The following is an 18,041-nucleotide window of genomic DNA, read 5'->3' as shown; positions in this document are numbered from 1 at the left end:
CAAGCTTATGTACCTCAACTTTTTGAAAAAAAAAAAAAAAAAAAGTGCATGTGTGGGTAATAATGAATAGACGTAAAAAAATATTCTGCTTTAATGTTTAACCAGGATAAAAAAATAAAAAACACTTGATGCTTATACAAAAAAGATTATATTTATTTCAACTGATTATTTACACTTTATAGTAATGTTATCCTTGGTGTGAATGGGTCTTAAAGGTGCAGTGTGCTAAACTTTGAGGATCTATCAACAGAAATAAACTATATTGCCCATCTCCATACAGTGAAGCCGCCATTTTGTCTCATGTTTCTACGGTGGCCCTAAACAGACAAAATGCTCTAGAGCGCTAGCTACTCTGCGGTCTCAGACAACATCTTTGCCACCGGAGCTTCATGTGCTTCGAAAGGGAGGGGCGAGTGGGTGAAATCCACAACCTCAGCACTAGATGCCGCTAAAACTTACACACTGCAGAGCTCACACTTTAAGGGCTAAAGCATAAAATATAGCCCTTCAGAAATCATTGCATTTTGGTGGGGGAAAAAAAACCCAACAACAGTGAAATCGATTGTGAATTTTAATAAAACAAAATCAGACAGTTTTCAATTAACGAATTACATGAAGAAAAGGAAGCCTTAATTTCTCAGATAACAGTTAGCATTTTGAGAAGCCACGGGATGCCAGTCGTTTCGCCGCCTGGAGGCCTTTTCCAGCCACAACGCACAGAGGATCAGAGTTTATAAAAAGATTGACATGCAGCACACTAAATTAAATCAATTCTTTCATGCCATTGGTATGTATATAAAATATCGAAGCTATGATTCTCACTATTGAAGATGTGTAAATTAAAACTAATGCAATGCTTTGGACTTGGATCCCATCATTACCATTAGAAAACTATCCTGGAAAACCAGGGCCATTGCACAAAACTAGGATAAGGGATTAAGATTTCTTGTCATCTGTATGCAAAATTTAGTACACAGCTGTCATGTAAATGTCCCCTGATGGCATACTCACACCAAGAACGTAAGATAACGGTATATTAGACGATAAATTGAGCCAGGATATCCCAACTTAATCCCTTATCCTAGTTTTGTGCAATAGGCCCCATGACTGCTAAAGAGGCGGGAGGGAGGGGGGGACAAAAACAAACTGCACTTAACACTAGTCTTGGGACTTGGATCTGGAACGGGAACGGGAGCGGGATTTTGAGCGCGAGGCAGACTTCGAGCGGGAGCGTGAATGCCTGTCTGGGGACTTTCCAGCCGGAGGCGATGGAGAGCGAGAGGCAGATTTGGGCCGTCCCACATCTCCGTTCTCCACAGGCGACGCAGATCTGCTCCGGGATTTCTTGCTGACTGACTTCTCCTTGGAGCGCTCGCGTTCGGACTTCACTTTAGAAGTGCTCTTAGACCGGGACTTGCGGTCGTCCGAGCGGGAGCGAGACTTGCGGCTAGTCGATCGACTGCGAGACTTGTGCGTGCGGGAGCGAGAGCGAGAGTGAGATTTACGGTTGCGCGAGCGAGACTTGCTCGATGGAGATTTGGAGCGGGACTTGTGTCCGGACTTGGAACGAGACCTGGAACGGGAGCGGCGTCTGCGAGAGCGAGACCTACGGATGACAAAGCAGAAGATGAAAGAAAGGACAAACACACACATTAAAATCACTTTTCATTAGGGGTGTGAAGAGACCTCACGAGACTAAACTGTAGCGAGATTCCTCGTCGAGGTGCAAAGCCGGCTCATCATATTTTTAAAGTTCATATTCATAGTTTACATTACGCCTGTTTTTAGAAATAAAAACAGTTTAATTCAGGTGGATAATCATAAGTTGCTTCAATTCCATCAACTCATCTAGAACGAGCTGTTCACCGCAGTGATCCTGTGCCGAGAAGACAAGCGTGTTATGAGTGTGTTACGTGTTAGTGAAGCGCTCGCATTGAGCTTGTGTTACATGTTAGTGAACAAGACCGTGGCGGAGGATTTATTGCGCAGCAGAAGCGCCAGACTTACATTTTTAACTGCACGTTTAGCACCACCCTTCCCTAATCAAAAAGTATACGCACAATCACGAAATATAAAGTGAAGGTAAACGAGAACGTGCATTCAGATGCGATTTTAATACGTCACCGCGGTTTGAAAGCAGCTCCCTGAGGCAGGCAAATATCTCTCAATAAGACAACGTATCTATTTGTAACCATCTCTTAGCTCTTTATCATGCTTGAAGAAAAAAAGGTCTATTTGCACTTTTTAATATTAAGCTTTGATTATGGTTTGCACTTATATACAATCAAACTTATATAATTGAGCAAATATCTACAATGAATTCGTGTGAAGGGGTTCAGTTAGGAGGTCAAATGAAGCTCATGTGCAGTTCTTAGGTCTGAAGAGACAATCATACAGGAAAGAATACAGTACTGCTGTCTTTTACTGTAGCTATACAACAATTCATACTCAGAAAGTAGGCTAGAAATGAAGTGACAATCATTTCAAGAGGATTAGTTAAAATATTTAAAATGCACCTGCAAACAATACAATTTTTAGTGATGCATTTAATCATTGCTGAAACGACACCGATCTCATGAACCTGCTCTCGTGTCTCGTTTTGTGAGATTAGTCTAGTCACACCCCTACTTTTCATGATTCGTTCATACCTTGAGCGAGATCTGGAGTTGCTCCGAGAATGGCTGCTACGCCGACTCCTAGAGCGAGAACGACGCCGGCTACGAGACCTGGAAAAAAAGCACAGCGTTAACACTCCCATCCTGGCATTATTTGCGGAGTCAACTGTAAGTGTGAATACTGTGGCTCTTATCTTAACCGTGCTCTGTTGAGCATTCAGTTTGCGGCAGGACTGTTTGCCCAGTCAATATAAGATGGGAGAGAAAAAAGCCATTAAAGATGAACTCGTCCCATGTGTACATTAGATCGGTGTATTGAAGTGAGAGCGGCTAATATACAGTACCTGCTGCTGTCTATGCTGTTAATGTGAATCAAACAACAAAAGAACAGAAAAATCACTCACATTCTCAACCATAAATTTAGCAGCTTGAATAAGTACACATTTCTTACTCGAGCGCTGTTGTGAAATGCTCTAGCGAAGGACAAACATGGTGGATTGTGTACAGTTCACTCAGGGAAAGAGCTAAACTAACAGGGCCTTCACAATGAACGCATTTCAGAACGGCTCTTTAGAGAGGCTTTCTGATTTATGGGGAAAATAACAGACGGACTGGATCACTGATCTTTATGGAGAACTGGATTGCTCACAACGTCACAAGTAATGCTGCCGCGCAGCCACAGTGGTATTCGCTATCAGGGTTTCATGAAGCTCATTTAAGCCTGTTTTAAGGAATAAATTGAAGGGAAAGCACATCAATGTGTTCTGTACAAGTGTACATGTCTAGGAAGTGCACACTGAGTTGTATTAGAACACTTCTAAAAATACAATTTCCAACAGATCTCCATGAATCAATTTGACCAAAAAAAGAGGTTTAACGAAATCCGAGAGATTTCTGTCCCTCCATTGACAGTCTAAGCAACTTCCATTTTCACACTTCCAAAAATTCATAAAGAGATCGTAAAACTAATCCATAAGAATAAAACTGTTTATTCAAATTTTTCTGAAGAGACTTGATATCGCTTTATATGATGGAAAGTCTTACGGGTTTGAATGACATGAGGGAGAGTAAATTAAAATGTTCATTTTTGGGTGACCTGTCCCTTTAAGGGACTGACATACTTTTGATTTTTTCATCCCAAATTCCGTGACATTCTGCATTTCACAACTCTCTAATTCCTTCCATGTTATCAGTGTCACCAAAAAAAAGGGCCCTAATTAACCGGGTCATTATGTAATACTGAAATAATAAATGTTTTTATTTTTATTTAAAATAATAGACTATTTCAAAGCAAGGCCATAATCAGGTCAAACAGATCAGTGAACGAAATTCTAGGTCTAATTCTAGTTGGGAAATAATCAATTTGGGACTATTTGCAAACAATATTAGCATTAATTGTCGTCAAATATATTATTAGTCCCGAGATTATTCGCATGAGTGAATAAATACGTACATCGGCTGCTTATTAAGAGCATGGACACGTTGCATTTTGTGTGCAATTTAGTTTTGTGATTTCACCGGAAAGAATAGTCTCTCTCCGCAACAGCATTACGCGATATATTGAAGCGCTCGTCTGTGACTGCGCGAGTGAGCATGTGCGCGGACCAAAAGAGAATGTATATCCCGCCTACTTTGATCTGATTGGCCATTTGAGCGCCATTAAACCACATTCATTTCGACTGTCTGATTAGCCTCTGTTCATGTCAATCACGAGGTGTCAACCAATTATACTGCACGAGAGAGGGCTGAGCTAACTCTCTCATATACACACACACGAAGTGAGGCATAAAGCGCGGCACAGGCACACGCAACGACTCCGCCAAAAATGGTTTTCAGAGCAACGCGCGGGCCACACTAACATTAAACTTTGATGTCAAGTAGGGGGCCACAAAATATCATCCTGCGGGCCGCAAGTGGCCCGCGGGCCGGGAGTTTGAGACCCCTGCCTTACATCATAAGACGAGTGGCATCCACACTAATGTTAGTCACTAATGTTTACTGCAGTCGGCCGGATCAGATCACTTCCCCTTTGTACAGATAAAAACACATTTGCACACGTATTCAAATGCGCTTGCCTATAGGCCAAACATGCAATGCTTGGGTACATGCTGTCGCAGTTCACAGATTCTCCTTTTAAGGGGTTTGCAAAAGGATGATGGTAGTTTCAAAACCCATTTCATGGTTTGCGCTCTACGGCCACCAGATACTGTTGCCGTGTGGATGGGCGTTGGGGCTTTTCCGTTTTTGCTGAGGATGGCGTTGTTTAAATGGCGCCAAATTGAAACAAATGAATCAAAAACTTCTCTTCAAAAACAAATTTCCTATGATGACTGTAAAGCTGTTTTGAAGCAATGTGTAGTAAACAACAACCAAAAAAACAAAGAAGAGATCGATCATCAACGATTTCAATATACGAATCATCCTCTCTCCTTACAGACCATACACAACATATATTGTAAAACGAATCCTGTGAGACCGAGACGCTGCGAATTGGGTCAATGTTTTGGCTGTAAGTCAATGATACTATTTGATGGACTCAAACTCTTCCGGTGGCTTCATTGCCTGATGGCAGATTAGAACGAGAGCAGCAATCCAGTCATTATACAGATCAGTGGAGTGGCTGGATTTTTACCATAATAGGGTGGTTGTGTGTACACCGTGGACACATTTATGTGTAAAAAAAGTGAAATATGGCCCAAACTCAAACCTTTTAATACTAGAATCACTAACCAAAGGTGAAAAGAGCCAAGCAAGATGATTTCCCAGTCCTGACAAATTTAAGTATCTTCAATATTAAAATAAAAACAAGCCAACTGGTGATTCAATTTAATAAGTTAACACTCACCGAGAGCGGCTCCCAGAGTAGGAACGACGACGGCGCGGCTTGTCTTCAACTAGACGAATCTTCCTGCCATTAATGTCCGTCCCATCCAGTTTATCCAGCGCTCTCCGCATATCAGAGTGAGAGCGAAACTCAATGACTCCCTCGTTGGCGCGCTCCTTATGGGCGTCTGCATAGGTCACCTCACCTGCCTGTCGCATGAAATCCTGCACAGAAGACCAAACCTTCACCTCGGTGCACAACACACAGTAGCTTGTTTTGTAAAATACACACCACTATAAAGTAGTGATGCACCGAAATTAGACTGGAAATTCACCGGTTAACTGCCGACACCGTCCTGTTATACATTTACATAACTCTGGGCTTTTAGTCCAAAAGATCACACATTAGAATAAAAACTTGTGGATTACCATGGTCGCATCAAATATCTTTATAGAGGAATATTTGTGCTATATTTTTACCCAAAATACAGTGATAAACTCACGTAATGTTGGTTTCATTCATACTCTACACCGGAGGGCACTCATGCAGAAAGTCCACAAGTGTGACTCAAGAGTAATAACTTAAGACACTTCATGAAAATTAACAAACAAATAAGCAAGTTAATCAAATAAGGAAGGCCCGCCCCACGATGGTTTATATAGCATATTTATAAAAATGCTCCTCTCGTGAGTAAATGAGTCTAGCCGACTAATGAGCTTATGGACACTGGATATGGTTTTCTAAGATAAATGTGACGTTACATGACATTGTTCATAAGCTGCTTTATTGACGGCTTTCCGCAGTTGAAACACTGATGGGCGATTACATAAGACAATACAGATTTGGGCGAGTTGTACTGTTTTTATTACAACTTTCAGATGCTCATTCATGTTTATTTCACGCTGTAACTGGTATCAAAGCAGCGGAGATGATCAGTTCATGTGAGCTGCGCTGCACCAGAGCAATCTTACGCCACAGCACCAAAACCGTACGTGTTTTTTTTGGTAATAAAATGGACATGAATCAATGCATCAGATTTTAAATGATATCAATAGTGACAAAGCACAAAGATTATTGTGATTTATTGGATAGGAGGGCTCTACAATGTTCTGTTCATTCACCAACTAAAAAAAGATACCTAATGATTCTTGGGATTTAAGAAAATCGATAGCGATGCGTAAAAATTTGACTCGATATTGAAAGGGGAATTCTGAACTTTACTGCCGCTTCAATGCACCTGTATATAGTACATATATCCTAATTAACTTCATAATCAAAACCTTAATCAAAATTCATTTTCCTATATTATAATGATTCTTTCCAGTTATGATTAGGCTTTGTGTTTCTTGTTTTCATAAGTTTCTATCATTTAATTTATTATATTATATCCTTTTATATTTCCTTTTACTGAAACACTAAAGAGTCAAGATGAATATTGTGTCCCCCTCTCGCTGAAAGAAAGCACATGCTATCAGTATGTTTTGGTAAGAACTGGAGCTTAATCAGCTCCAGCCTTGAAGAGACTGTGTATCTGTGTTTGTGCGCAATATTCTCTGTTTCAGATCAGTGTTGAGAATGGTGTACAATGAGCACCCTAAGCGATGGGTGGACTTGTTGTTCTGGGTAAGCTGGCACCTGCTCCAGATCTGGAAGGTCACTGCGGGCCCGATTCTGGGGTTAAAGCGTCAACAAGTGACACGTCTATGGAAACGTGCATCAGATTAACTGACATGAGTGGAAATTTACCATGACTGTGCATTGTCTCTGAGCCAATCAGAACCATCCACTTTGTTGGGACCATTGTATGTACGATAGGGCGAGGCAACGAAACGGTGAGAGAGGGAGCGCGGCCTACGAACCTCTTGTGAGACTTGAAGCTGGCTTCTGCTTTTGAAACTGCAAACTATTCTTAAGTAATTTTTTCTTTTAATTAATTGCAATCCTGACTCAGTCTTACTTTCTTCACTACTGGTCCTGGGTCATAAACTGTTAACCCCTAACAGATTAAAACAATTTTTTTACCCAGCCCTAGTTAAAGGACATCTCCGGTGAGAAATGCCCCTAGGGGTAAATAACAGATGATTACCGAGTAGATCGTTCTCTGGGATGCGGGTTCATTAAAATCGAATATAAAAAGTTTTCTCTCTAAAAACAGATTAGCTTAATGCGAGTGTATGAGGCACATGCCGTATTTTCCGCACTATAAGGCGCACTTAAAAGCCTTTAATTTTCTCAAAAACCGACAGTGCGCCTTATAATCCGGAGCGCCTTATATAGGGATCAAGGCACTCTGTCAAAATGTTTCAGTATGAAAAACCAATAAAAACGATTTAATAATGTTTCCGTACGACTGGTAAACTACTATTTGAATGAAAGCAGCAGCGCTAGCACGGGGCATGAACAGCGATGAATTTCGAGGCGGTCCTTCTTGGTGCTTTCGTTTTATGAAAAGACATAATCTCTCCATACGCAAACAAACTACCGTCTCACAGCAACTGCCAAACGATTACCAAGGCTGGGAGATATTAATATGCACATCAACGTTTGAACAACGTTACCATGGGAGTAAACGGAGTTGTCAGAACGCTTAATAAAGTTTGACTTAAGCCCTAGTCGCCTGGGATTAGTATCTGGGACTTCTGTGATTTAGAAATTTCTCCCCCCACATCTGAGTTTTGCGTGGCAGTGGCACATTCGCACGTGATAAGCAAACGCTGTGATTTTACTCGAATTTACTGACTTCTCCCGGATATGATGTCGGGACTTGTAAATGTTTTTTCATTATAGCTGTATGAAATCATAAACAGTCGTATCGATATAGTTTTGATAGTTTTATAGTAATAAAAATTATTTCGTTCAGTTAGAGAACACGCTACAATTAAAAACTGAACTGATCACAGACCAGCGGCAGGAGTCAGATCTCATTCATCACGAGTGAGAAGTTGACAATATACGGCAGAAGATTCAGTTTCAAAGCTAAATGTAAAAGCGCCCATTTAAGCGAGCTTGTCATTGTGCTGTTCTATTGTTCTGTTTTTCATTAAGAATAGTATTGATGTTAATATTAAACACACCATTCAAGCAATTTGCTCCCAAATTGGTACTCATTCAAAAGTGAAAGTATAATCCGTGCGGGAATTCATAACGGTGCGCATAATGAATGCAGCCTCCATTCTTCGTGAAAGATAAAGACAGAAATGCACACGGGAAAAAAGAAACCTTGAAAAAAATGATATACGATCCGCCTAATCCTGGCCAAATCACAGAGATGCCGATTCGCACGGGACTAATATTATCACAGGACCTCGGTGTTCGGCGAAATATGGTAGGTAATTTGCAGGGAAATTTTTACTTTACAAATTACAGACATGGCCGATTCGCACGGGATTAAGATCACAGACAACCTCTGCAATTATTACAAATCACCAGAGGTCCCCAGATAATACTAGTCCCGTGCGAATAGTCAGTTTGTCTGACTGTTTTGTTGACATTCCCTTTAGCACAGCTCCATATAGTGGATGCATAACGCAAACCCAGTCAAACGTTTGACTGCAGTAGTTTCTGTTCTATGCGCTTTATAATCCGGTGCGCCCTATAGATGAAAACAGTTTTAAAATAGGCCATTCATTGAAGGTGCGCCTTATAATCGGGTGCGCCTTGTAGTGCCGAAAATACGGTAATAAGTGAAATTAAATCGCTAGTTAATACCACTAATAAGGCTCAAAATAGCCTCACACTCATACTGTAGCATAATGAGGGTCCCTACACGCAAACCGAAGCATTGAGAACGTTGTAAGTGTACAAACAGTTTAATAAGAAGACACTATAAAGACAGTGCATTACGCGTTTGCGGACATGCGCCATCTTTGAAAACAGTCTTGACGAGTCGAGCCACGTACTCTGTTTTATGTGATCAACTGTGACTGAATTTCATGTGGGACACTTTCTCCTCTAGTAGTTAGTCAACCATATATTTTAATAAACAGATATAATTCATGCATTTTCATGTAATTAGATTTCACAAACTTAATTCCGATTGACCGGCTCACTTAGCACAGCGCTCGTGGCTCGACTCGTCAAGACTGTTTTCCAAGATGGCACCTGTCCGTGAACTCGTAACGCACTGTGTTTATAAAGTATCTTCTTATTAAACTGTTTGTACACTTACAAAGTTCTCAATGCTTCGGTTTGCATGTAGGGACCCTCGTTATGCTAACGTGTTAGTGTGAGGCTATTTTGAACCTTGTTAGTGGAGTTAACTAGCGATTTAATTTCACTTATCCTTTGCCCCATAGACTAGCGTTAAAAACAGATTAGCTTAGAGATAAAACTCTTTTCATGAAAACTTATCCCAGAGAACGATCTACTCAGTTATCATGTGTTAATTACCTTTAATGTGTACATTACCAGCATTACCTTAAGGTCTTGCCAACTGCAGCGACTAGATAGGTTCTCCACCACGAGCCGGTACTCCGTGCGGACAGGAGGACCATATTTGTCCCTACCGGTGCGACTTCTGCTGCTGTAACCACCTTCAGAAGAAAAGGGAAGGGGACATAAAGAAGGCCTGTTATGACAGAGAAATCCAGGAAAGGCGGACGCCACTGAATTAACATAAGAACCTACGAGAGGATACAAGTCATATTTGCCCTCTGTTGCTTATTGCCAACCTGTTCAGACTCAAGAGCAGTTTGTTGCCTCCCAGAAAAGGCATTACTATTTGGATAAGAGAGAAACTGATAAGACAATCATCCCCATTTTCAGGGCAAAAATGATACTTTGATAGGCAGCATGATACATTTAAATGTCTAATATTTAGGCTCACAAATCCTCGCATGAACATCTTTGACTTGCCCGTACAGAAATGCTAGCGTAACCCAATGTCTCCATTTCTATTACATTTTGGCTAGAGGCTTTCCATATGGACAACATAGCAATAACTAATGGCATTCCTCACCATCACCCCTGGTCTATTGGCAAAAGGCTGCTGTCATCTTGGCTTCCGGTAAGGTCAGCCAAAGCATCAAGGGGCAAAGGTCACACACACATTGTAAGGTGAAGAGGCCAAGGCCAAACCGGTCAGGTAGTCATCTTAGCCACAACGACACTTGGACTCAGCCTCAGCCCCCACTGGACTCTTTCAAATTGAAACATCAAGGACTTTGTTATTGTGAAAATCAAATTGGAAATAAAATTAAACTTATACATGGACGTTGATGTTACTTAGTTCCACTGGGCTAGAACACAAGCTTAAAAGGCAAGAACAAATGGTATATGGGGAAAAGAAACACCATTGTATAAAACAGTGCTTGTCAAGCCTGTCCCCAGCACAGCACATTTTGGACGTCTCCCTCATCTAACACACTCAGCTCATTAGAAGAGATATACACACCAACAGGGCACTAGGGCTGCACGATTATGAAAAAATAATAACTATTTTTCGATTATTCCCCTGATATCGTAACTGCGATTGTAAATTACATCTATCACAACTTACATTGAGTGACGTTTTGAATAGTTGTGTCATATCAGAATAAACGAGCTGAAAAAAACTTTCATTGAGGTTTCTATTGCATTTATGGCTTAAGTCAAATATACATTGGTTTGGTTACTTTAAATAAAAGTAAAATATGCATGATATTATAATGTTATATTAAAAATAAAACAACGGAGGAAAAAAAAAACCTTAAGATAAGCTGTAGAAGAAAAACATTAAGCACACAGAATAATGTATGCAGACTTTTTTTGTAATTGCCATCACATTTTATTGAACGATTACATAATTGAGGCATCCGTAATTGTAATCTCGATTGCAAATTTGATTAATTGTGCATCCCCTATTTGAAAGGATTTGCAGTGATGTCCGAAACGTTAGAGTGCACTCAATTATCCCACAATGCACCACAATAACGAGTACAGCCGTCGTACACACAGCGGCTGTCCGAATTCTCTCACTGCTTCAAGCGAATTATATTAGTGGACTAACACAGGGAACAGTGGTTGACGGTTTCGGATTCAGCCTTGAATTGGGTGTCCCCAAAGAGGGAGGCATGCAAAATGGCCAGTGGTGGGGGTCCCAGGACAGGTTTGAGAAGCACTGGTATAAAACAGCCTCAAAAGAAACGTCATGTTTTATTTTAACTCAAATTATATTCAAACAAATTAAAATCTTTGAAAAAGAACTGGCAAAGACTTGGCCTGATGTGAATGGGCTAAAGGCTTAAAGGGATAGTTCAAAAATGTCCCAAAAATGAAAATTAGTCCCTAGTTTACTCACCTTCAAGTCATCCCTGGTGTGTATGGCATTCTTCTTTCAGACGGACACAATGAGTCATATTAATAAAGGTCCTGGCTAACCCAAGCATTAAGTGATTCAAAATGGTCGCCTTCAGAGGGATTTATTAACCCCCGGAGCTCTGCGGAGCACTTATAATGGATGGATGCACTTTTTTGGGCTTTAAATTTTGGGCTGCCATTCACTGACATTACAACACTTGGAAGAGTCAGGATATTTCACATAACTATGATTGTGTTTGTCTGAATTGTGAATGTCATACACGTAGGATGACTTGAGGGGGAGTAAATCATGGGCTAATTTCATTTTCGGGTGAAGTATCCCTTTAAATGTTCATAGATGACAATTCATTACATCAACATAATGAGAACAAGGAATCCAGAAAGCGGGGTGAAGCTGCTGTGGTTTTCTTTACTAAAAATTAGGGCTGGGCGGTATATCGACATATATTTCATAAATGATACAGTTTATAGCGAGACATTAGTTTGATATCACATGCACATCTGAAGAATAGTGACACGGAGGGAGCTGCGTTGGCGAAAGTGCACCCTAAACATGAGACATGACAAAGTGTTTCAAAATAACTCCGAAGATATAGTTAAGGTGTATAGTTTAACACGGCTTGCCCCAGTCAGATGTTCTGCCGTTTAATACGTACAAGATGTGGAGTTTTGCTCAGTGGATAACTTAGACCGCGTTTCCACCGAAATTATATGGAACAATTTGTCCCAGAAACCGCCCAAGACCAACCCCCGAAAGTTCCTGAACTTTAAAAAAAAAAAAAAAAAAGCACTACCTCGTGAGCAGGGAGTTTCTGATAAAGACATTTTTACCAGGAACTTCATTCAGAGCCTGGGGTCGAAACACACAGAGTACCGCTGGAAAAGCGGCTTTACATTTCACACGTCCTAATGTTAGAAAAGATACGCAAACATTTCCATTTTGCTGTCAGGAGAGGACGAGCGTCATGAAAGCGAGTCTCCGCCAACCTTCACAGAGTTCAGTGAACGAGCCCCGCACGCAACAGACGAGGCACAAGAGAATGAGCGTCTTCATACTGACTAAAATACAGCTAATTTTTGCCTAAATATGTGATGGACATTAAATGTGTATTTTATGAACTGTGAAAGAGCCTACTTTTGATCACCCGTTACAGTAGTCAAATATCTTTATCATCTAAGCTCAGATGAGTGAATGTGCGTTCCTCTTGCCAGTTAACATTTAGTCCGTGCTTTAGTTTTTAGCTAATTTAGTGATTCTAACTTATGCTTTTTTTAGATAGTAATGTTACATAGAATGTCATGTGATTTCAACCCTTTTTTTGCACATCTAAATAGTAAGTCACCGTGTGTTTTCATAGCCCTCAATATGAACATTGTTTGTAGGGCAACAATGGTCAGGAAGCTTTCAATTTTTTTCTGTCGAAAATACAGAGGTACACCGTTTATCACCATTCAGCCCCCCAAAAAATATCGCCCAGCCCTACTGAAAATGTAAAGAAAGGAGGGGAAGCAAAACATCAGTTCGTTAACAGCATTTTCAGCATGTTGATATTGACAGCATGATACAAATACAGAAAATTATTTGTAAATGAATCACAAGGAGGACGAAAAGAAAAATCACTTTAAGCAGCATAAACTGGGTAGCAAGTTGTGCGTTATAGCCTTGCTTGCACCTAATATCCTCTTAGAAACATCTGGTTTCCAGAACTTTAAAAACAAAGTACTCTCTGCAATACATAACTGATGTTCTTGTACTTACTGCGTCCTCCTCCTCCTCCACCTCCACCTCCTCCTCCACCCCCTCCTCCGCCGCTGCCTCCTCCATAATAACCCCCTCCTCCTCCTCCTCCACCGCCGCCTCCTCCTCCGCCTCCATAGCTGTCCCGGTCACGGCGAGGACCTCTGGCATGCTCCACCATGACCCGCTCTCCACACAGCTCTTTCCCGTTCAGCTCATAGACGGCATCATCTGCATCTCGGGTGTCTTCAAACTCAACAAAGCCATACCTGTGAACACAGCTCTGATTAGGTTAAAAAGCAATGGGCCTCATTAATGAAAAGACCAGAACGAATTTGTGTGCAAATCGTTTGTAAAGCCGCTCTGACGTAAGTGTTCGGATTCACGAAAATGTTCATATTTTCAAAATGTTAGTTGGTATGAAATGAATGTACACCTACCCTACCACGTGTAAATGGTGCAGAAAAAACATTTGAATGTTCTGTGTTCTAATTTAGGCAAACTGATAACATGATGTATTTTGATGCATTATGTAAGCCTACCATAATATTTCAAGAGGTGATCTGAAAAGAGCTGGGACCACCGTTTCCAAGGTAACTGTTGGTAATACACTAAGACTTTGAAATCATGCATGGCACGGAAAGTTCCCATGCTTAAACCAGCACATGTCCAGGCCCGTCTTAAGTTTGCCAATGACCATTTGGATGATCCAGAGGAGTCATGGGAGAAAGTCATGTGGTCAGATGAGACCAAAATAGAACGTTTTGGTCATAATTCCACTAAACGTGTTTGGAGGAAGATGAATGAGTACCATCCCAAGAACACCATCCCTACTGTGAAGCATGGGGGTGGTAGCATCATGTTTTGGGCGTGTTTTTCTGCACATGAGACAGGGCGACTGCACTGTATTAAGGAGAGTATGACCGGGGCCACGTATTGCGAGATTTTGGGGAACAACCTCCTTCCCTCAGTTAGACCATTGAAGATGGGTCGAGGCTGGGTCTTCCAACATGACAATGACCCGAAAAACAGCCAGGATAACCAAGGAGTGGCTCTGTAAGAAGCATACCAAGGTTCTGGCGTGGCCTAGCCAGTCTCCAGACCTAAACCCAATAGAGAATCTTTGGAGGAGCTCAAACTCTGTGTTTCTCAGAGACAGGCCAGAAACCTGACTGATCTAGAGAAGATCTGTGCGGAGGAGTGGGCCAAAATCCATCCTGCAGTGCGTGCAAACCTGGTGAAAAACTACAGGAAACATTTGACCTCTGTAATTGCAAACAAAGTCTACGGTACCAAATATTAACATTGATTTTCTCAGGTGTTCAAAAACTTATTTGCTGCAGCTGTGTCATACAAATAATTAGTTTTTAAAAAAAATCAAATATTGTGATTTCTGGATTTTTTTTGTAGATTATGCTAGCATTTTTTACCAGGCATCATGCATGGCACGGAAGGTTCCCCTGCTTAAACCAGCACATGTCCAGGCCCAATCACAGTGGAGGAGGGGCGGGACAAAAACTACACAGACCAATCATCCCACTTGTACACAGACTGAACAATAATGGAGAAGTTACTGGTTTTTATTGCATTTTTATATTCAGTAAAATCTTTCCAAAACAAGACACTAGTAACACATTACATGAATATTCTGTATCACAGCAACTTAAGTATCTCCAAAAACACTGCCCTTACAAAGTGCTCCCTAGCGCCACCAGCCGGCCATTTTCAGAAGAGCACCAGGCATTTTCAGCTGGCTATAACACGATAATGTAACATTTATTGCTAGACATACGGCCAATAGTCTCTTTAACATTTATGCAAAATCCTGGAGCCAAACCTGAGAAAAAAATTCAGGAAGATTCAAGCATTCCTGGTCATGTCATTTGCATTTGTAACTCATGGGCAGGGATTATGCTAATTATGAATGAGCGTGCAGCGTCATTTACGCACGTCTGGAATTCACTAATTAAACGCAATACGTTTAACTACAGAATCTGTGTTGTAAGTATAACTTGTGTAGTTGTATATTATTTATTTGAATAAATTAACAGAGCCATATGTATTTGAGGTTGATATAGGATTTAGAAAGTAATTACTTTTTGGAGAGTCATTTGTACAGTAATCTAGGAAACACTTTACAATAAGGTTTTATTAGTTAACACTAATCTATTAACTAACATGAAATAACCATGAGCAGTACATTTGTTCATCGTTGTTAGTTATTAAAAATACAGCTGTTCATGGTTTGTTCATGTTAGTTCAGTGCATTAATTAATGTTAACGATTTTATAATGTATTAGTAAATGTTGACATTAACAAAGTTGAATGCTTTTTAAGTGCAGTTCATTATCAGTTCAGGTTAACTAATGTAGTTAAATAATGAAGCTTATAGTAAAGTGTTACTGTAATCTAATTTCCCTTTTGAAGATTACTTTTTTAAGCAACTTAACCAACACTGGCCAAGAAAGTTTAATGTTGGCTTGAGAAAGTCTGGCTAGAAGTTGAGTAATTAGAAAATCTTGAAATGAAGGTTTCCAGATTAAAGAAGTTAAAAGTATCATGCTAAGGTTGAACAGTCTATCAGACAGAAACTTTAGAGCAGCTATCGATGGTTTTCTGTGTGGTTGTTAGGATGGTATCCAAAGCTAGTTGGTAGGAACTGCTAGAAAGATTGACAGTCAGAAAAGCGCTGAGAAGAGTCAGAACATTTACCCAAATCAAGTCAAAGAACAATATAATGCCACTGAGGACTCATGTAAGTTACCCCGGTTTCCCAGACAAGGCTAGTCTAAAGCGACTTATGTCCTGATTGAACTAAGGTCTAATCCTGGCTTAATCTAAACCCTGTCTGTGAAACCAGGCCATAATTTACTGAATTAATATCAATCCAGTGAAATAATTACCCTATTGCATAATCAATGTGTTTGTCTGTAAATGCAACCAGACCAGCGCTAAAAACAACATTAAAAGGTTTGATGTTGGATTGAGAAAGGCTGGCTAGAAAATAACCTGGAAACCTTAATGTCAAGCTTTTTGAATTAAAGTAGTTTTACAAGCCACAAGTTATAAGGCCATTCTATAAGACAGACCTAACAGTTGCTATATGGTCTTCTGGGTGGTTGTTAGGACGTTATCCAAAGCGATTTAACTTAGCTAGAAAGATGGACAGCCAGAAGAGCGCTATAAGAGACCGAAAATCTATCCAAATCAAGTCAAATAAATACAGTACTATTGGGGTTCTCAAGTCAACATTAATCAATCAATCAGCTTTATTTATATAGCGCTTTTACAATGCCGATTGTGTCAAAGTAGCTTCACGTTGTTAAACAGGACAATATTGCAACAAATTTTGATTTGGCTGTACAGTCGTTCTGGAGAAAACGGTGATGTTAGCTTATTTTAATTTATCATAGAGCGACAATGTTGGCAGATCAGTAGTTTATAGAATTAAATAAGACCTAACTTAATACATTTTATTCGTATATTTAGTTGAATAATTTGGATCATTATTTTAGTGTCCCAATACATAACAGACAAAACGTGTAGACTGTATGTGTAAGCAAGAGAGTGAATTTAACACGTTTAACGTCAACTGACGGTATCTTTTGCGATCGGTTCACGGCTAACCGCCGATTCTGTTTCTAGGCCGAGAAAATGGAGGCGCTTGACCCGCGTAAACGTGGCGACACTATTAGCCAAGGGTTTCTGCGACAACTGACCCATTTAAACCCTGGATAAAACATTAACCGCCTAAACGAACGTGAGTTTGTTTATTTGCATCCGTTGATTATAAACAAGGGCTGCAAATAAACAAACTCACGTCCGTTTTATAAAGTGTCCATTGAGCTTAGCGCTGCTGTTTTAACAAATCAACGTTTATACACTGAACTAAATACTAACCTAAGAGCTGAAAACCAAGCATGCGTTTAGCATTATGGATGCGTTTGATAGCCCCGCACCGTCCTCGTGCGTGTCGCGTGCAGATATGAATGAACTCACCCGTTTTTCAGATCAACCTCCAGCAGCTTCCCATAGCCGCTGAAAAACCTCTGGATATCTTTCTCGCGGACATGATAACTCAGCCTACCGATATAAACTCGAGGCATGTTGATTTCGTTTGCGCTCAGCAGCCGATTATCTCCAACAGATGAAAACAGCCACGACAGGCTTTTGTCCTGATGTAAACCGGAAGCTCTTCGACCCGGAGCGCACCGTCTACAACAAGAGAGTTTTCAGTTTAAAAGTCCGATACCAAAAAGGTGTCTATTTTCCTGAGGCACGAACACGAAGTCAAATTAAAAGTTACAGCATCCGGTGATTAACTGATTAATATTTAATCCCAATTTAAAAGCCTTATTCTGTGCCTGCAGGGTAGAGATATGTGGTATAACAAATACAAACAATTTCTTGTGATAACCTCAATAAAAGTACACTGATCAGGCATTACTGACAGGTGAAGTGAATAACACCAATAATCTCTTCATCTCGACACCTGTTCAAGGGTGGGATATATTTGGCAACAAATTAACATTTTGTCCTCAAAGTTGATGTGTTAGAATCAGGAAAA

The 18,041-nt window shown here is 40.4% G+C and overlaps 1 protein-coding gene across 1 annotated transcript; it reads right to left on the bottom strand.

The window, feature by feature from the left end:
* Nucleotides 1-558: 558 nt before the first annotated feature.
* On the bottom strand, nt 559-17,686 carry srsf6a (serine and arginine rich splicing factor 6a). Its single transcript, XM_067446972.1, has 6 exons — nt 17,474-17,686; nt 13,496-13,743; nt 9,856-9,971; nt 5,461-5,663; nt 2,649-2,726; nt 559-1,606 (listed from the first exon to the last, which is right to left on the bottom strand). The coding sequence occupies exons 1-6, from the start codon at nt 17,578-17,580 to the stop codon at nt 1,159-1,161; spliced, it is 1,200 nt and encodes a 399-aa protein (XP_067303073.1). The 5' UTR covers nt 17,581-17,686; the 3' UTR covers nt 559-1,158.
* Nucleotides 17,687-18,041: the final 355 nt, after the last annotated feature.

The sequence above is a fragment of the Pseudorasbora parva genome, chromosome 6 (assembly GCF_024679245.1).
Source record: "Pseudorasbora parva isolate DD20220531a chromosome 6, ASM2467924v1, whole genome shotgun sequence".
Lineage (NCBI taxonomy): Eukaryota > Metazoa > Chordata > Actinopteri > Cypriniformes > Gobionidae > Pseudorasbora > Pseudorasbora parva.
This window is presented reverse-complemented; position numbering and strand designations above follow the sequence as displayed.